The 21,894-nt window shown below is 31.1% G+C and overlaps 1 protein-coding gene across 1 annotated transcript; it reads right to left on the bottom strand.

The window, feature by feature from the left end:
- Positions 1 to 1,920: 1,920 nt before the first annotated feature.
- On the bottom strand, positions 1,921 to 6,505 carry LOC130799142 (protein trichome birefringence-like 23). Its single transcript, XM_057662228.1, has 3 exons — positions 6,055 to 6,505; positions 4,807 to 5,084; positions 1,921 to 3,044 (listed from the first exon to the last, which is right to left on the bottom strand). Exons 1-3 carry the CDS (start codon positions 6,332 to 6,334, stop codon positions 2,274 to 2,276), a joined length of 1,329 nt encoding a protein of 442 aa, XP_057518211.1. The 5' UTR covers positions 6,335 to 6,505; the 3' UTR covers positions 1,921 to 2,273.
- Between the last annotated feature and the right edge of the window lie 15,389 nt (positions 6,506 to 21,894).

The raw sequence follows: 21,894 nt of genomic DNA, 5'->3' as shown, positions 1-21,894 counted from the left end.
CCAACAAAGGCTCTTATAACATAAGAAAAGACTGAAACGTAATCTGTGTCCATATAAAATTTAAACAACCTAAGGTAAAATTTAAACTGAATTACGACTCTAATAAAAGCTATGTTTCTAAGTGATCCTCACTCCACGATTCCCATGCAATCAATAACCTGCAACATAAGAATGCAAGAAAAACAAGGGAAAAACTCCCAAAATTAGGAAATTGAGTAATTTCAACTCCATCCCGTAAAACGATTAAGTTTGAAAATGATTTAAGAAAATAAAATATAATCAAATTAAAAACAATTTTAGAAAACGATATATAGCTGAGTTAAAAAAAAACAATTTATGGAAACAATATATACAATATCACATAAACCAATTTATTAATTTGATATTATATAATGACAAACACATAATCATTTTTTTTATTTGAGGGAACGAGAACGCCAGTAGGCCGAGGCTTTACCCCTATACCTACTTCATCAAGAGGTCATCACCCCAAATAATTCAAGGCCAGCAAAGTAGTCTCAGGGAATCCTAGTGTGCACACCCCTTCTACTTGGATCACAACAAATAGAAGGAAGACCAAACATCGTATCAAGTATTAGAAATAATAATACCTGTCGGCAGCTATACTAACCAAACAGGGCAACCTTTTCATCACCCTTATATTTGGATCACAACTAATATAAGAGCTTCATTTCCCTCGTGTTACACTTTACGTGATTTAATATATTTTAATAATTAGTCGCGAGCACACAAACATATAATCAAACATACCTAATTCAATCGCATTTACAACCATTATTAAAATAATAATATAACTTTCATCAAAATAATAATATTATAAATATTTCTCTTTCAAATTAAACCGTATCTAATTTCGTAATTAATATAAATTTTATCAAAATAGTAATTATAAATTCAAGTTTGACAAAAATAATAGTAAAATAGAATTTGAGAATATATAAAACATAACATCAAATAAAATAATGTCATATAAAATCATGCATCCTATTAAACACATTAATTATCACTTAGCACGTAATACTAACGGGATAATGCTAATCAGATGGACATTGAGAATTATCTTGCCACGCGATCCTAGACAACGTACGCTCCTAATAATCTCTGTCTACGAATTCGCAATCTACGAATCCGCTGTCTACACGAGAAAATAATATATCTCAATTTAATACTCCGATCAACCCATCGAAAAAAATAAATTAAAAGACTCATTTTCCCTTTATATACTTTATTTAAAAAGAATAATTTTAAACATGTAATTTAAAATTGTAAGAGTTAAAATAAAAGAAAAAAAAAGAAATCATAATTATTATGAAAAAAAAAAAGAGAAATGTGGGCTTTGTCCAGGATACCCACGAAAAAGAAAGAAGAACGGAAGGAAGAGAGAGAAGGAGAAAGGGAGAAGGAAGAAGGAGAAGGTGCCGCCCGGTAGTGGCTCCGGTGGCCGTCGTCGCACACCGGTGGTATCCCAGTGACTGCCGTATCGCCGGAAAACTAAGGTCAGAAATAAATTTTTTCTTTATCAAATATAAAATGTGTAATTTGGATTGAAAATGGTAGAACAATATTATAAAGAGATGAAATTACATACCTTTACTATCAAAATCTTGCTTTTTCTTGATTAAATTTTAAACAATAGGAAGATCGAGGAAGTAATTTATAGGAGAAGAAGGAAGTGCGAGTAATAATGTGAATGAATTAAGGGTAATTGGTTTAATTTATAATAGGTAGGTGAGGTTAGTCATAAAGTTTAGAGGGAGAAGTGAAAAATTATTTGTTAATGAGGAGTTATTGTTTTTTATTATTATTTTTAAAATTTCTGAATTTTATTTATTTATTTATTTATTATCATTATTATTATTATTATTATTATTATTATTATTATTAAAAAAACGGATGTTACATAAACCAATTTGTATAAAATACAAAACCACAAAAAACAGATCAAATTGATCAAACAATCAAATTACAGTTTAGTCCAATTTGGTTTACCCTTTAAACAAAACTTCTTGCAGCCCTAATTGCAAGTTTACTGCTTCGCAACAAAGAAATCATGTACTTCACAAAACATAACTATTTGAAAACAAAACCCGCACAAAAGAACCCTGTCCGAACATAACATAACCATTTGAAAACATATCATGAATAATGGCTTCCGAAAAAGTCTGAGGACTAAACCTACTGTATAAGCCACCAAAGGACCCTGTCCGATTTCGCAGTTCCACTTGTTGTTCCCCATTTTTATCAAAGAAATCTCATCCACTCACTAACATTTCCATAATTACATCATTCCAAGCATCTATAGGCCCAGGCAAGCACCAATGCAAACAATCATACTGAACTTGCGCGTTTTTGTTGTTTGCGAAAGGGTAAAACTGTCTGTAAGGACCAGGATGCCCATCCGGCCTTAACAACGAAAGCTGCATCAAATCAAGAAGTTTCATGCGCACACCGTTTTTAGATGCTTGTGTTAACGCACTGTCGAATTCCTCCAGCTCAATATGTCGCAGCGATTTTAACAGCTCTTTCATCTCAATCCCACCTTCTTTAAATGGGACTGTTCTGTTGCACTTTCCACCATTAGACCATTTCCCACCTTCAAAATGATCTGGAGTAGACGTTCTGAAAAAGATTAGCCCTTTATGATCAGATGTAGAGATAAAATCGAACACCAACCGCAGGATTTTGCGGTACGCAAAGTCAAAATTAAGGCTTGTGTAGTTCTTCTGACAGATATGGCATCCCAAAATTGTTTCGTTCTCATAATAAATTGCTGTTTTCTGTAGCCACTTTCCTGAGGAGAAGATCATGTAGTCGAATGTTTTGTATAAATCAGTCCACGTCTTATCGAGTTTATCAAGGTGCAGTTCAATATCTTGACTAGAGACACCATTGATATCTTCAAAAATTGCGGCTTCTGTGAGAAATGGAGACCATAAAACATATACGGTCAAGTTGTAAGATGGGAAGCGCCATCCTTTAGATTTGTATCCTTCATCATGATAAAAAAGGTCTGCTTCGTCCACCTGAAGAACATTATATGGAATCACATTTATCAACTGATCTTCTCAGCAAACGAGAAGATCTAATAATTCTATGTTTATGCAAAAAACAAAATCGCATGCAGGACAAGATGAAGGTTCCCAGAAGTGAGATATATTATCAGCAATGTTCTTTTAATAAAGGAAAAATCGATGAAAATAATCCAACCTTTCACCTGTGAATAATCCCATCTATTGATTATTTTCTATTTATTCTATTTGTAAGTTGCAAGTTTCTCTCTCTTTGAAGACCTTTCTCGAGCCGAGGGACTCTTTGACCGTACTGTCCTCTATGGGTATGAGCTGCCGTCGTTCTTTCCTCCCCAGACCCTGCTCATGGTTTTCTATGAGCGGGATACACTGGGTATGATGATGATGAATCTCATCTTTAATATGTATTTGCTCCTAGCATACCCTATGGGCTAGGAGAGGGGTGGATTTGTGGTGGTTCAAGGGGCGAGGTTATGATGGTTTAGGTCACTGGGTATGTTGAGAGAAACATAATAAAGATTGGATTATTAGAAAATAATCCAAACGTAGAATTATTCACAGCGGATGAGCGAAAGGTTAATTTATTTTCGACAATTTTTCCATAAAGGAATAGTCAGCAAAACTAGAGTTGCTTACTTAATAATATTTCTGATTCTTATTATTTGCAATACTAGCATTGTAACTATTTATCAAACAGTATTGTTTTACTTCTTGCTCTTTATACAACAATAAAGACATTCCATCACCCCAAAATCATTAAGTGGCTCCCAACTAGGATAGGGTTTGGGAGAGTAGATGTAAGCAACCTTACCTTGTTAGTAATAAAACTAACAGAAAGGTCGTTTCCAATCAACCCTTGGTATATAACATCATGTGCAACTTCACTTCTTGCTCGTTATGTATATGGAAAAACATAGTCAAGTGGGTTTTCGTGTGATTAGTGTCAATGCATAACTATAACTAATTACGCAAAACTACATATATTAAAGGCCGAAATGGTGCATAATATAGCGTAAAACAAAAGGATATAGCGGCTGATAACTCTAGGAATCACTATAATTGATTTGAAACCCCTCAAAAACAACGTGAACAATAATTGCTAAAGCGTTATTCCAGAAGATGGGGTCATTTTAAGAATTAGTCATTCAGCATTCAAGTCTCAATTTTAATTCCCTCTGATGAGCAAATTAAACTAGAAATTGGATATCTGTAATTGGATCGAGAACAAGAGCTGGACATGGGTTCACGTGTGTGAATTCTGACGTTGAAATAATATCTTCAGTTTCATACAAGTATACACAAAGTATCAGTATTCTCTTTTCAACCAATATTAAAAGTGTATACTTCATAACAGTTCAAAATGCCAAGCATGGGTTGAAGACTTAAAGTACAAGTTTGAAGGATAACAATTTGCTTGTGAGCAGTTCAAAGGAGGTAGTATGAAGCTATGTGTGAGTACAAGTATCATAGACTAGCATTTTCACAATATAATTCTGCAGTAGTAGTATATGATACATCGATAAGTCGCGTGTGAGAACAAGAATCTCTTGTTAACCTAGCCCACCATGCCCGTCCTCCATTCCTCCAAAGTCGAACTTTTAAGTAAAGACAAAGAGGTATTTGGTTGTGCATCGACAAGTAACGAGCACATATGTCAAAAAGTTCAATGCCAAGAAAGAAAGCAAAGAATTCAAATTACTATAGATATCAATCATCATATTGTACACACAAAAACACAAACTACATGTTCATGTACCTTTGATAGCATACAAATCAAGGATTGCACATGATTTCGAGAAATCGAGTCACCGATAAATGCCCATGTTTTGTTCTGCATCATCTCAAGAAATCTCATTGCATTGAACTCTGGTAACTCACAATTCTTCGGTTTCCACTTCCAATAAAGATATTCAGAATCTGGCCTTCCATTCTTCATGCAGTTTTGATGTTCTTCAATGAAATTGCATGTTTCATTAATGTATGCAGGTCCAGATGGATTCGGGATCCATTCCCCAGAAAAAAGATCACACTTTCCTGCAAAAATATCAAATAACACTTTCATTGTTTACAAGTTTGGTAGAATGATTCAGCAAAACTGATACTTCAAAAGAAACTAGACTAAATTGAGGATCCTCGACTCCTCGTAAAGGAATCGTGTAAACAAAATTGATTATTAAGTGAGTAATTTATTACCTCAAACCAAACCATTGTTATAGAAATTACCAAAAAATGGCCTTATATTCAATTGTTTCATATTGCAATGTTAAGGGGATGTAACATTTTGAACCAAATAACTCCCAATATCTACAATGGTTCGAATTAACATTCAGTTAATGGAATTTCCCTGAACCCTATGCTAGATTCATTTTTCACAATAAAAAATTGATAAAAAATTGAGTATCATATGATTCCCTAATCTATGCTTGTTAGCGATAACAAAAAGAATTTTTGATTGACGCTTAGTAACAAACCTCATCAGCAACTTCATCACATAGATAAGGTTTTAGATAGATTAAGATAATAATAGTTAGGATGATTTTTTTTTTTTTAATAAAAATAATAATAAATGTTGCTACATCCTCATCCCTCACCAACTCACATGCAAAACTGTAAAAGCTAAATAAAATTCATTTTCAAGAGGAAAACTACTACCATTAAACTATTAAAGACAGTGACAGACAAAATTCCCCATAACTACCATGAAAACTAAACAACGTCCCAATATAATGAACTCAAAATGAGATCTTCTCTTTCCCAATGCCTATTTTCATGAAAAACTTGAATGGGTTAATAATTCCATTCTTCAATTTTCCTGAAATGGAAATTTAATAAATATCCATTAATCTTTCTCAACTAAATGACAAAATTTTCAGATCCTTAATCATTCTTCACAACCAAACATTGATAATTAAGAAATTAATCACATTTACACTATATTCACAACCAAAACAAAATCAAGATTGAATTAGAATGAAAATATAATAATAAAGATTGAAAAATTCACCTGTTTGTTGTGACAATTCATCAACAATTCTGGATTCTGAAACATTAGGTAAAGATTCAGGCAAAGATTGAAGAAAAACAGGAGATGGGGATTGAATGGAAGTGGGTTTTTGTAAGAGAGGAGAATCAGGAGGAAATCCAGAGGAATTATAAAGAAAAGCTCTAAGAGCAAAAAAAGTGGCCAAGATGATTACAGATAGTTTAAGTAATGAAGATTTGTGTTTGTGAAGAGCCCACATTTTGGTATACAACTTCATTGCTTGGAAGTTGGAATCTAACATCTGTAATCACAAACAATCTTTCTGTAAATTTAACGGAGTGAGACTGAGTTGGGTCATGGCCATATGGGTGGGAATTGGGAAGCCGACATAATCTTTACAGTGGACTCATGTGCTAATGTTCTGTGCCTGCCTCTAGATTTTTGGGTCAGGGACTCAGGGTGTTAGGATAACGTAACATATGCTCTTATGTCCGACGAATAACACTACTAATCTTCTTTTCTTAATGACATTTTCATTAGTCTTTTTATTTTTTTATTTATCATTTTCTTAAAGAATATTTTTATTAATATAACACATTTATATATAATTAACACGTTATCGTAAATGTGATATTCTTAATGTAATTTACGAACAACTTTCAAGTTTAAGGCTTTTGTGAATCACAGTTTCGAAGTTCTTTTTTTCTGTAAATTACAGCCACCAAAGTATACAAGTTTACACCATTTAGGTCAAGTGACTATTAACCAACCCAAATGACTTTTGACCAGCTTAAATGACCTTTGACTATTTCTAATTACTTTTGACTTTCGTTGACCATCCTTAATCACCTTTGAATTTCCAAATTACCAATAGTAACCTTGCGTTTTAGCACTTTAACATCATTTTTACCCATCATAACGATATTTTTTCAAAAAATCGACAAATAAAAAGGAACAAAGAGAGTAATAAACATACTATTTACCAAAATATGAATAATTGTTATGATATGTTGATATAGCATTAGATATCTCAAATGTAAATTGCCTTGTAAATGAAATATATATATATAACTTATTGGTTCGTCTATTACGTATAAAGTCTTTTTGAATATATTTTTTTGTTTTTATCGTTTTTGAACTTTGTTCTATTGTTCTAATCAAATGCTAAATATAAAATAAATATAAAATAATATATATATATATATATATATATATATATATATATATATATATATATATATATATATATATATATATATATATATATATATATATATATATATATATATATATATATATATATATATATATATATATATAAAACTTATACAGTGATGATAAACTTAAATCTTAAAAAATTAAGTCAAAGTAATTAAATAATCTCACTATTTATTCAATTGGTACAAAAGTCTAAATATAAATCGATTTATTTAAGATTAGGCTCAAATCAGATTTACTTTTGCCAACTTTGCTCCAAACAATCAATGATTACACAGCATTAAATTTTTTTTAATTTACTTTGTTGCTTACTTTAGTATATTTCCATATTTCAAAATGAAAATAACAAATAACATTAGGACAAAGTAATTAACTAATATAATTTCCAAAAAAAAAAAGGAAATAATTAACTAATGCAAAAGTTTTATATTGATTTAGTCCCTATAATTGTAGTGTGTGGTAACCTTAAAATAGCAGATATTTTTCAATAATTTTACTTAATTGTAAGTAGAAAGACATATTATTTTTATACTTTTAAATTCAATATATACTAAAATACTACATTAACCAAATTTATATGACTTTTTTTTAATTACATGTTGTTCACGTCAAGTTCAAATACTCAAGTCTCTTTCTATTACTTTTCTTGTCTTTCATATCTTCACAAGATTTGTGTCTGATGCTCTAAAAGAATTTTCAGCAAATTGATCTAACGGAATATCATCCAGACGTCAGTTCTTTTATGGTTATTATAGGTACACAAGCAGTCGTTATTCATAATCATACCATCACCTTAAAAAGTTCTGTACTCAGAATAATAAATATGCATAATTATTCGATGGATAGTGGCGGATTCAGGGTTTAGAGTTTTCTGAGGCACCAATGAATAGACCAAATTTCGACAGAGTTTCGTTTTGTATAATGAACAACAAATTATTTTTTATTTCGGCAAAATTAGTTGTGGAAGCGCAATAATCCCAAGACAAAGCCAAAGCGTAATAATCCCAAGACAAAGCTAAATTTTTTTTAGAATGTTGTTTCTTGTAAATTTTGACATATACATAGACCCAACATCGTTAAAATTCGCAAATTCATGGTTTTTTTCAAATAACCCAACCAAAATTCTAAATTCAATTTTTTTGTAATTGTTAGACTTTCATTTGCAATGCATCTAGTATTATGATAGGTATTTGCTCATCCATCAGCGTATTATTATTATTATTATTATTATTATTATTATTATTATTATTATTATTATTATTATTATTATTATTATTATTATGGGGTCAAATAAATAAACTCATAATTTATTTAAACCCTAACCACCCAGCTCGGTCCAATAACTTCTTAAAATAATTACCCACTACTCACCATAACCTACTAATTATCCATCATACCCATGATTCCCATATTAGTTCACCATCCAACCTCCATTCTACCATTATAAATACATGTTGCATACATCATTTGCACCAGACTAAGTTTATATATTCCTACCATTACTCCACTAAAAAGACACTGCCCTCCTACTTATAATCTTTATTCTTGATCAACTATCTTTCAATTGATCTGAACTCATCCTATAATCCGTTAATCTTGTTTTCATCCAATATCATACATTCATTGAATTCTGTTTCCCAGTCTAACTTGAGCGTCGGAGGGGTTTTCCGAGAAATCACCCCCCGGACAAGGTTAAACGTTGTATTGCAGGATTTGAGGTCTCATCAACGGAAGGATCATAAGCTCTTTCAGCATACTGACAATTACCCTCGATTACACCTTATATCCAGGTATTTAAATGTCTTTTGCACTTCCTCGTTTCATCACCGAAACAATTATTATTATTATTATTATTATTATTATTATTATTATTATTATTATTATTATTATTAGATAGATTCTCGTGTAAAACATAGATCCTATAACTTTTTATTGATATGAATGGTAATATTATTTTATAAAAGTAATGCATTTACAACATAAATTTAGTTATTAAATCTTTATATTTGTTATGATAATATAATTATCAAAGTAAATAAATAATTTATTATATAACAAATTACCATCACTTATACATACCAAAGTCATTTTTATCATTTAAATTATATAGTAGAATATTTCAAAGATAATTTCAAAATTATATATTAAAATTAGATGATTATATGCTAATATATGAAGTACAGTGCAATATTTTAAATGATTCTCCAAAAACATGGACTGGCCATAGTACAATTTACTAAATGATAATTCAAAAACATAAAACATAATATATTTATGTGTAGCATCTCTTACATATTATATCACTTCAAATAATAATAATACACTAACCAAAAAAAATTTAAAAGTCTTACATAATAAATAAGAGGGAGGAGGTCGCTAAAAAATTATTAAATTAATTAGCTTATTCATTATGTGATAATAATTATCATCTAAGTTAAGATAACGATATACATGTATATTCTTTTTTTGGTTTTTATAAGGAAAATAGTTTATCAATAGATCATCACATATGTTTATAGTCAATCAACAAATGTTACATATTTTAATGAGATAATTATATACTTAAATATCAAGTCAAATATTAAAGTTTTCATGTCAACAATAGATAAACGTGAAGTGGTTAGAATTGAAAATCAGTCATATGCTAGAAATTACTTGCTAAGTTGCAATTTTAAGGGTTTTTAAGCTTTTTTTGCACTTTTGCACATAGAGTATCTCAAACTTGATTTGTCTTACAAGAAACTTGGCAAAAGACACTATTTGGTATATATTATTGTGTTGAAATGGTTAGAAATGAAGCTCATAGTCATATGCTAGAAGTTACGTGCTAAGTTGCGATTTTATGTGTTTTTCAAGCTTTTTTTGGACTTGCGCGCATAAAGTAAGTCAAACTTGGTGTGTTTTGCACCAAACTTGGCACACAACACTATTTGGTATATATTATTGTGATGAAGTGGTTAAAATTAAAAATCATAGTCATATGCTAGAAATTATGTGCTAAGTTACGATTTTATGGGTTTTTGAGCTTTTTTGGCACTTTCGCGCATAAAGTATTTCAAACTTGGTTTGTTTTGCACGAAACTTAGCACACAACACTACTTCGTATATATTATTGAGTTGAAGTGGTTAGAATTTAAAATTATAGTTATATGATACAAATTACGTGCTAAGTTTCGATTTTAAGAGGATTTAAGCTTTTTTGGCACTTTCGCGCATAAAGTATCTCAAACTTGGTTTGTTTTGCAAAAACTTGGCATACAACACTATTTGGTATAAATTATTGTGTTGAAGTGGTTAGAATTTAAAAACCTAGTCATATACTAGAAATTGCGTGTTAAGTTGCGATTTTAAGGGTTTTTTTAACTTTTTTGACACTTTCGCGCATAAAGTATTTCAAACTTGGTTTGTTTTGCACGAAACTTGGCACACAAAACTATTTGGTATATATTATTGTGTAGAAGTGGTTAAAATTGAAAATCATAGTCATATGCTAGAAATTACGTGCTAAGTTGCGATTTTATGTGTTTTTAAAGCTTTTTTGGGACTTGCGCGCATAAAGTAAGTCAAACTTGGTGTGTTTTGCACCAAACTTGGCACACAACACTATTTGGTATATATTATTGTGATGAAGTGGTTAAATTTAAAAATCATAGTCATATGCTAGAAATTATGTGCTAAGTTACGATTTTATGGGTTTTTAAGCTTTTTTGGCACTTTCGCGCATAAAGTATCTCAAACTTAGTTCGTTTTGCACGAAACTTAGCACACAACACTACTTCGTATATATTATTGAGTTGAAGTGGTTAGAATTTAAAATTATAGTTATATGCTACAAATTACGTGCTAAGTTCCGAATTTAAGGGTTTTTAATACTTTTTTGGCACATTCGCGCATAAAGTATCTCAAACTTGGTTTGTTTTGCACAAACTCTCCACACAATACTATTTGGTATAAATTATTGTGTTGAAGTGGTTAGAATTTAAAAACCTAGACATATACTAGACATTGCGTGCTGAGTTGTGATTTTCAGGGTTTTTTAAGCTTTTTTGGCACTTTCGTGCATAAAGATCTCAAACTTAGTTTGTTTTGCACGAAACTTGGCACACAACACTATTTCGTGTATACTATTGTGTTGAAGTGGTTAGAATTGAAAATCATAGTCATATGCTAGAAATTACGTGATAAGTGGCGATTTTTTGGGTTTTTAAGCATTTTTGGCACTTTCGCGCATAAAAGTATCTCAAACTTGGTTTGTTTTGCACGAAACTTGGCACACAACACTCTTTGGTATATATTATTGTGTTGAGGTGGTTAGAATTTAAAATCATAGTCATATTCTTGAAATTACGTGCTAAGTTGCGATTTTAAAGGTTTTTAAGCTTTTTTAGCACTTTCGTGCATAAAGTATCTCAAACTTGGTTTGTATTGCACGAAACATGGAACAATACACTATTTGGTATATATATTTGTGTTGAAGTGGTTAGAAATGAAACTCATAGTCATATGCTAAAAATTACGTGCTAAGTTTTGATTTTCTGTGGTTTTAAACTTTTTTCGGACTTTTGCGAATAAAGTTGGTCAAACTTGGTGTGTTTTGCACGAAACTTGGCACACAACACTATTTGGTATATATATTATTGTGTAGAAGTGGTTCAAATTGAAAATCATAGTCATATGCAAGAAATTACGTGCTAAGTTGCGATTTTATGTGTTTTTCAAGCTTTTTTTGGACTTGCGCGCATAAAGTAAGTCAAACTTGGTGTGTTTTGCACCAAACTTGGCACACAACACTATTTGGTATATATTATTGTGATGAAGTGGTAAAAATTAAAAATCATAGTCATATGCTAGAAATTATGTGCTAAGTTACGATTTTATGGGTTTTTGAGCTTTTTTGGCATTTTCGCGCATAAAGTATTTCAAACTTGGTTTGTTTTGCACGAAACTTAGCACACAACACTACTTCGTATATATTATTGAGTTGAAGTGGTTAGAATTTAAAATGATAGTTATATGCTACAAATTACGTGCTAAGTTCCGATTTTAAGGGTTTTTAAAGCTTTTTTGGCACTTTCGCGCATAAAGTATCTCAAACTTGGTTTGTTTTGCACGAAACTTGGCACACAACACTACTTGGTATATATTATTGTGTAGAAGTGGTTAAAATTTAAAATCATAGTCATATTCTAGAAATTACGTGCTAAGTTGCGATTTTATGTGTTTTTTAAGCTTTTTTGGGACTTGCGCGCATAATGTAAATCAAACTTGGTGTGTTTTGCAAAAAACTTGGCACACAACACTATTTGGTATATATTATTGTGATGAAGTGGTTAAAATTAAAAATCATAGTCATATGTTAGAAATTATGTGCTAAGTTACGATTTTATGGGTTGATAAGCTTTTTTGTCACTTTCGCGCATAAAGTATCTCAACTTGGTTTGTTTTGCACTAAATTTAGTATACAACACTACTTCGTATATATTATTGAGTTGAAGTGGTTAGAAGTTAAAGTTTTAGTTATATGCTACAAATTACGTGCTAAGTTACGATTTTAAGGGTTTTTAAGCTTTTTTGGCACTTTTGCGCTTAAAGTATCTCAAACTTGGTTTGTTTTGCCCTAAATTGGCACACAACACTATTTGGTATAAATTATTGTGTTGAAGTGGTTAGAATTTAAAAACCTAGTCATATACTAGAAATTGCGTGCCAAGTTGCGATTTTAAGGATTTTTAAAGCTTTTTTGGCACTTTCACGCATAAAGTATCTCAAACTTGTTTTGTTTTGCATGAAACTTGGCACACAACACTATTTCGTATATACTATTGTGTTGAAGTGGTTAGAATTGAAAATAATAGTCATATACTAGACATTACGTGCTAAGTTTCGATTTTTTGGGTTTTTAAGCATTTTTTGCACTTTCGCGCATAAAGTTTCTCAAACTTGGTTTGTTTTGCTAGAAACTTGGAACACAACACTCTTTGGTATATATTATTGTGTTGAGGTGGTTAGAATTTAAAATCTTAGTCATATTCTTGAAATTACGTGCTAAGTTGCGATTTTAAAGGTTTTTAAGCTTTTTTAGCACTTTCGTGCGTAAAGCATCTCAAACTTGGTTTTTATAGCACGAAACTTGGCACAATACACTATTTTGTTTATATTATTGTGTTGAAGTGGATAGAAATGAAACTCATAGTCATATGCTAGAAATTACGTGCTAAGTTGCGATTTTCTGTGGTTTTAAACTTTTTTCGGACTTTCGCGAATAAAGTTGGTCAAACTTGGTGTGTTTTGCATCAAACTTGGCACACAACACTATTTTGTATATATTTTTGTGTAGAAGTGGTTAAAAGTGAAAATTATAGTCATAAGTTAGAAATTACGTGCTAAGTTGCGATTTTATGTGTTTTTTTAAGCTTTTTTTGGGACTTGCGCGCATAAAGTAAGTCAAACTTGGTGTGTTTTGCACTAAACTTGGCACACAACACTATTTCGTATATATTATTGTGATGAAGTGGTTAAAATTAAAAATCATAGTCATATGCTAGAAATTATCTGCTGAGTTACGATTTTATGGGTTTTTAATCTTTTTTGGCACTTACGTGCATAAAGTATCTCAAACTTGGTTTGTTTTGCACGAAACTAAGCACACAAAACTACTTCGTATATATTATTTAGTTGAAGTGGTTAGAATTTAAAATTATAGTTATATGCTACAAATTACGTGCTAAGTTCCGATTTTAAGGGTTTTTAAGGTTTTTTGGCATTTTTGCGCATAAAGTATCTCAAACTTGGTTTGTTTTGCATGAAACTTGGCACGCAACACTATTTCGTATATACTATTGTGTTGAAGTGGTTAGAATTTAAAATCATAGTCATATGCTAGAAATTATGATCTAAGTTACGATTTTTTGGGTTTTTAAGCATTTTTAGCACTTTCGCGCATAAAGTATCTGAAACTTGGTTTGTTTTGCACAAAACTTGGTACAATACTATTTGATATATATTATTGTGTTGAGGTGGTTAGAATTTAAAATCTTAGTCATGTTCTTCAAATTACGTGCTAAGTTGCGTTTTTAAAGGTTTTTATGCTTTTTTGGCACTTTCGCGCATAAAGTATCTCAAACTTGGTTTATTTTGCACGAAACTTGGCACACAACACTATTTGGTATATATTATTGTGTTTAGGTGGTTAGAATTTAAAATCATAGTCATATTCTTGAATTTACGTGCTGAGTTGCGATTTTAAAAGTTTTTAAGCTTTTTTTGCACTTTCGTGCATAAAGTATCTCATACTTGGTTTGTATGGCACAAAACTTGGCACAATACACTATTTGGTTTATATTATTGTGTTGAAGTGGTTAGAAATGAAACTCCTAGTCATATGGTAGCAATTACGTGTTAAGTTGTGATAATCTGTGGTTTTAAACTTTTTTCGGACTTTCGCTAATAAAGTTGGTCAAACTTGGTGTGTTTTGCACGAAACTTGGCACACAACACTATTTGGTATATACTATTGTGTAGAAGTGGTAAAAATTGGAAATCATAGTCATATGCTAGAAATTACGTGCTAAGTTGCGATTTTATGTGTTTTTTTAAGCTTTTTTGAGACTTGTGCGCATAAAGTAAGTCAAACTTGGTGTCATTTGCACCAAACTTGGCACACAACACTATTTGGTATATATTATTGTGATGAAGTGGTTAAAATTAAAAATCATAGTCATATGCTAGAAATTATGTGCTAAGTTACGATTTTATGGGTTTTTAAGCTTTTTTGGCACTTTCGCGCATAAAGTATCTCAACTTGGTTTGTTTTGCACGAAACATAGTACACAACACTAATTCGTATATATTATTGAGTTGAAGTTGTTAGAATTTAAAATTATAATTATATGCTACAAATTACGTGCTAAGTTGCGATATTAAGAGTTTTTAAGCTTTTTTGGCACTTTTGCGCATAAAGTATGTCAAACTTGGTTTGTATTGCACAACTTACCACACAACACTATTTGGTATAAATTATTGTGTTGAAGTGGTTAGAATTTAAAAACCTAGACATATACTAGACATTGCGTGCTAAGTTGCAATTTTAAGGGTTTTTTAAGCTTTTTTTGCACTTTCGCGCATAAAGTATCTCAAACTTCGTTTGTTTTGCACGAAACTTGGCACACAAAACTATTTCCTATATACTATTGTGTTGAAGTGGTTTGAAATGAAAGTGTTAGTCATATGCTAGAAATTACGTGCGAAGTTGCAATTTTTTGGGTTTTTTTGCATTTTTGACACTTTCGCACATAAAGTATCTCAAACTTGGTTTGTTTTGCACGAAACTTGGTACAAAACAGTATTTGGTATATATTATTGTGTTGAGGTGGTTAGAATTTAAAATCATAGTCATATTCTTGAAATTACGTGCTAAGTTGCGATTTTAAAGGTTTTTAAACTTTTTTAGCACTTTCGTGCAAAAAGTATCTCAAACTTGGTTTATATTGCACGAAACTTGGCACAATGCACTATTTGTTATATATTATTGTGTTAAAGTGGTTAGAAATGAAACTCATAGTCATATGCTAGAAATTACGTGCTAAGTTTCGATTTTTCTGTGGTTTTAAACTTTTTTCGGATTTTTGCGAATAAAGTTGGTCAAACTTGGTGTGTTTTGCTCGAAATTTGGCACACATCACTAGTTGGTATATATTATTGTGTAGAAGTGATAAAAATTGAAAATAATAGTACACAACACTACTTTGTATATATTATTGAGTTGAAGTGGTTAGAATTTAAAATTATAGTTATATGCTACAAATTACGTGCTAAGTTGCGATTTTAAGGGTTTTTAAGCTTTTTTGGCACTTTCGCGCTTAAAGTATCTCAAACTTGGTTTGTTTTGCACAAACTTGGCACATAACACGATTTGGTATAAATTATTTTGTTGAAGTGGTTATAATTTAAAAACCTAGTCATATACTAGAAATTGCGTGCAAAGAGCTTTTTTGGCACTTTCGCGCATAAAGTATCTCAAACTTGGCACACAACACTGCACGAAACTTGGCACACAACACTATTTCGTATATACTATTGTGTAGAAGTGGTTAGAATTCAAAATCATAGTTATATGCTACAAATTACGTGCTACGTTCCGATTTTAAGGGTTTTTAAGCTTTTTTGGCACTTTCGCGCATAAAGTATCTCAAACTTGGATTATTTTGCACAAACTTGCCACACAACACTACTTGGTTTGTTTTGCACGAAACTTGGCACACAACACTATTTCGTATATACTGTTTTGTTGAAGTGCTTAGAATTGAAAATCATATCATATGCTAGAAATTATGTGCTAAGTTGCGATTTTAAAGGTTTTTAAGCTTTTTTAGTACTTTCGTGCATAAAGTATCTCAAACTTGGTTTGTATTGCATGAAACTTGGCACAATACACTATTTGGTATATATAATTGTGTTGAAGTGGTTAGAAATGAAACTCATAGTCATTTGCTAGAAATTACGTGTTAAGTTGCGATTTTATGTGGTTTTAAACTTTTTTCGGACTTTCGCGAATAAAGTTAGTCAAACTTGGTGTGTTTCGCACGAAACTTGGCACACATCACTATTTGGTATATATTATTGTGTAGAAGTGGTTAAAATTGAAAATCATAGTCATATGCTAGAAATTACGTGCTAAGTTGCGATTTTATGAGTTTTTTAGGCTTTTTTGGGACTTGCGCGCATAAAGTAAGTAAAACATGGTGTGTTATGCACCAAACTTGGCACACAACACTATTTGGTATATATTATTGTGATGAAGTGGTTAAAATTAAAAATCATAGTCATATGCTAGAAATTATGTGCTAAGTTACGATTATATGGGTTTTTATGATTTTTTGGCACGTTCGCGCAAAAAGTATCTCAAACTTGGTTTGTTTTGAACGAAACTTAGCACAGAACACTACTTCGTATACATTATTGAATTGAAGTGGTTAGATATTAAAATTATAGTTATATGTTACAAATTACGTGCTAAGTTCCGATTTTAAGGGTTTTTAAGCTTTTTTGGCACTTTCGCGCATAAAGTATCTCAAACTTGGTTTGTTTTGAACGAAACTTGGCACACAACACTATTTGGTATAAATTATTGTGTTGAAGTGGTTAGAATTTAAAAACCTAGACATATACTAGACATTGCGTGCTAAGTTGCAATTTTAAGGGTTTTTTAAACTTTTTTTGCACTTTCGCGCATAAAGTATCTCAAACTTCGTTTGTTTTGCACGAAACTTGGCACACAAAACTATTTCCTATATACTATTGTGTTGAAGTGGTTTGAAATGAAAGTGTTAGTCATATGCTAGAAATTACGTGCGAAGTTGCAATTTTTTGGGTTTTTTTGCATTTTTGACACTTTCGCACATAAAGTATCTCAAACTTGGTTTGTTTTGCACGAAACTTGGTACAAAACAGTATTTGGTATATATTATTGTGTTGAGGTGGTTAGAATTTAAAATCATAGTCATATTCTTGAAATTACGTGCTAAGTTGCGATTTTAAAGGTTTTTAAGCTTTTTTAGCACTTTCGTGCAAAAAGTGTCTCAAACTTGGTTTATATTGCACGAAACTTGGCACAATACACTATTTGGTATATATTATTGTGTTAAAGTGGTTAGAAATGAAACTCATAGTCATATGCTAGAAATTACGTGCTAAGTTTCGATTTTTCTGTGGTTTTAAACTTTTTTCGGATTTTTGCGAATAAAGTTGGTCAAACTTGGTGTGTTTTGCTCGAAATTTGGCACACATCACTAGTTGGTATATATTATTGTGTAGAAGTGATAAAAATTGAAAATAATAGTACACAACACTACTTTGTATATATTATTGAGTTGAAGTGGTTAGAATTTAAAATTATAGTTATATGCTACAAATTACGTGCTAAGTTGCGATTTTAAGGGTTTTAAAGCTTTTTTGGCACTTTCGCGCTTAAAGTATCTCAAACTTGGTTTGTTTTGCACAAACTTGGCACATAACACGATTTGGTATAAATTATTGTGTTGAAGTGGTTATAATTTAAAAACCTAGTCATATACTAGAAATTGCGTGCAAAGAGCTTTTTTGGCACCTTCGCGCATAAAGTATCTCAAACTTGGCACACAACACTGCACGAAACTTGGCACACAACACTATTTCGTATATACTATTGTGTTGAAGTGGTTAGAATTCAAAATCATAGTTATATGCTACAAATTACGTGCTACGTTCCGATTTTAAGGGTTTTTAAGCTTTTTTGGCACTTTCGCGCATAAAGTATCTCAAACTTGGATTATTTTGCACAAACTTGCCACACAACACTACTTGGTTTGTTTTGCACGAAACTTGGCACACAAAACTATTTCGTATATACTGTTTTGTTGAAGTGCTTAGAATTGAAAATCATATCATATGCTAGAAATTATGTGCTAAGTTGCGATTTTAAAGGTTTTTAAGCTTTTTTAGTACTTTCGTGCATAAAGTATCTCAAACTTGGTTTGTATTGCATGAAACTTGGCACAATACACTATTTGGTATATATAATTGTGTTGAAGCGGTTAGAAATAAAACTCATAGTCATTTGCTAGAAATTACGTGTTAAGTTGCGATTTTATGTGGTTTTAAACTTTTTTCGGACTTTCGCAAATAAAGTTAGTCAAACTTGGTGTGTTTCGCACGAAACTTGGCACACATCACTATTTGGTATATATTATTGTGTAAAAGTGGTTAAAATTGAAAATCATAGTCATATGCTAGAAATTACGTGCTAAGTTGCGATTTTATGAGTTTTTTAGGCTTTTTTGGGACTTGCGCGCATAAAGTAAGTAAAACATGGTGTGTTATGCACCAAACTTGGCTCACAACACTATTTGGTATATATTATTGTGATGAAGTGGTTAAAATTAAAAATTATAGTCATATGCTAGAAATTATGTGCTAAGTTACGATTATATGGGTTTTTATGATTTTTTGGCACGTTCGCGCAAAAAGTATCTCAAACTTGGTTTGTTTTGAACGAAACTTAGCACAGAACACTACCTCGTATACATTATTTAATTGAAGTGGTTAGATATTAAAATTATAGTTATATGTTACAAATTACGTGCTAAGTTCCGATTTTAAGGGTTTTTAAGCTTTTTTGGCACTTTCGTGCATAAAGTATCTCAAACTTGGTTTGTTTTGAACGAAACTTGGCACACAACACTATTTCATATATACTATTGTGTTGAAGTGGTTAGAATTGAAAATCATAGTAATATGCTAGAAATTACGTGCTAAGTTGCGATTTATTGGGTTTTTAAGCATTTTTCGCACTTTTGCGCATAGATTATCTGAAACTTGGTTTGTTTTGCAGGAAACTTGGCACACAACACTATTTGGTATATATTATTGTGTTGAGGTGGTTAGAATTTAAAATCATAGTAATATTCTTGAAATTACGTGCTATGTTGCGATTTTAAAGGTTTTTATGCATTTTTAGTACTTTCGTGCATAAGGTATCTCAAACTTAGTATGTATTGCACGAAACTTGGCACAATACACTATTTGGTATATATTATTGTGTTGAAGTGGTTAGAAATGAAACTCATAGTCATTTGCTAGAAATTACGTGCTAAGTTGCGATTTTTTGTGGTTTTAAACTTTTTTCGGACTTTCGCGAATAAGGTTGTTCAAACTTGGTGTGTTTTGCACGAAACTTCACACACAACACTATTTGGTATATATTATTGTGTAGAAGTGGTTAAAATTGAAAATCATAGTGATATGCTAGAAATTACGTGCTAAGTTACGATTTTATGTGTTTTTTAGGCTTTTTTGGCACTTGCGCGCATAAAGTAAGTCGAACATGGTGTGTTATGCACCAAACTTGACAGACAACACTATTTGGTATATATTATTGTGGTGAAGTGGTTAAAATTAAAAATCATAGTCATATGTTACAAATTATGTGCTAAGTTACGATTATATGAGTTTTTAAGCTTTTTTGGCACTTTCACGCATAAAGTATCTCAAACTTGGTTTGTTTTGAACGAAACTTAGCACAGAACACTACTTCGTATATATTATTGAATTGAAATTTTTAGAATTTAAAATTATAGGTATATGTTACAAATTACGTGCTAAGTTCCGATTTTAAGGGTTTTTAATGCTTTTTTGGCACTTTCGCGCATAAAGTATCTCAAACTTGGTTTGTTTTGCACGAAACTTGGCACACAACACTATTTCGTATATACTATTGTGTTGAAGTGGTTAGAATTGAAAATCATAGGCATATGCTAGAAATTACATGCTAAGTTGCGATTTTTTTGGTTTTTAAGCATTTTTGGCACTTTCGCGCATAAAGTATCTCAAACTTGATTTGTTTTGCACGAAACTTGGCACATAACACTATTTGGTATATATTATTGTGTTTAGGTGGTTAGAATTTAAAATCATAGTCATATTCTTGAAATTACGTGCTAAGTTTCGATTTTAAAGGTTTTTAAGCTTTTTTAGCACTTTCGTGCATAACGTATCTGAAACTTGGTTTGTATTGCACGAAACTTGGAACAATACACTATTTGGTATATATAATTGTGTTGAAGTGGTTAGAAATGAAACTCATAGTCATATGCTAGAAATTACGTGTTAAGTTGGGATTTTATGTGGTTTTAAACTTTTTTCGGACTTTCGCGAATAAAGTTAGTCAAACTTGGTGTGTTTTGCACGAAACTTGGCACACAACACTATTTGGTATATATTATTGTGTAGAAGTGATTAAAATTGAAAATCATAGTCATATGCTAGAAATTACGTGCTAAGTTACGATTTTATTTGTTTCCATGCTTTTTTGCGACTTGCGCGCATAAAGTAAGTCAAACTTGGTGTGTTTTGCACCAAACTTGGCACATAACATTATTTGGTAGATATTATTGTGATGAAGTGGTTAAAATTAAAAATCATAGTCATATGCTAGAAATTATGTGCTATGTTACGATTTTATAGGTTTAAAGCTTTTTTGGCACTTTCGCGCATAAAGTTTATCAAACTTGGTTTTTTTTGCACAAACTCGCCACACAACACTATTTAGTATAAATTATTGTGTTGAAGTGGTTAGAAATTGAAAACCTGGACATATACTAGAAATTGCGTACTAAGTTGCGATTTTAAGGGTTGTAAAAGCTTTTTTGGCACTTTTGCGCATAAAGTATCTCAAACTCTGTTTGTTTTGCACGAAACTTAGCACACAACACTATTTCGTATATACTATTGTGTTGAAGTGGTTAGAATTGAAAATGATAGTCATATGCTAGAAATTACGTGCTAAGTATCGATTTTTTGGGTTTTGAAGCATTTTTGGCACTTTCGCGCATAAAGTATCTCAAACTTGGTTTGTTTTGCACGAAACTTGGCACACAACACTATTTCGTATATACTATTGTGTTGAAGTGGTTAGAATTGAAAATCATATTCATATGCTAGAAATTACATGCTAAGTTGCTATTTTTTGGGTTTTTAAGCATTTTTGGCACTTTCGCACATAAAGTATCTCAAACTTGATTTATTTTGCACGAAACTTGGCACACAACACTATTTGGTATATATTATTGTGTTTAGGTGGTTAGAATTTAAAATCATAGTCGTATTCTT

Source organism: Amaranthus tricolor, chromosome 14 (genome assembly GCF_026212465.1).
Source record: "Amaranthus tricolor cultivar Red isolate AtriRed21 chromosome 14, ASM2621246v1, whole genome shotgun sequence".
NCBI lineage: Eukaryota > Viridiplantae > Streptophyta > Magnoliopsida > Caryophyllales > Amaranthaceae > Amaranthus > Amaranthus tricolor.
This window is presented reverse-complemented; position numbering and strand designations above follow the sequence as displayed.

Bases quoted from the DNA above. Each gene is read 5' to 3' on its own strand.
- LOC130799142 (XM_057662228.1), bottom strand. From the start codon at position 6,334: ATGTTAGATTCCAACTTCCAAGCAATGAAGTTGTATACCAAAATGTGG. The intron at 5,085-6,054 runs GTGAATTTTTCA...ATATTTTTGCAG, and splicing joins TGAATTGTCACAACAAACAG to GAAAGTGTGATCTTTTTTCT. The intron at 3,045-4,806 runs GTACATGAACAT...AATGTTCTTCAG, and splicing joins TGATTTGTATGCTATCAAAG to GTGGACGAAGCAGACCTTTT.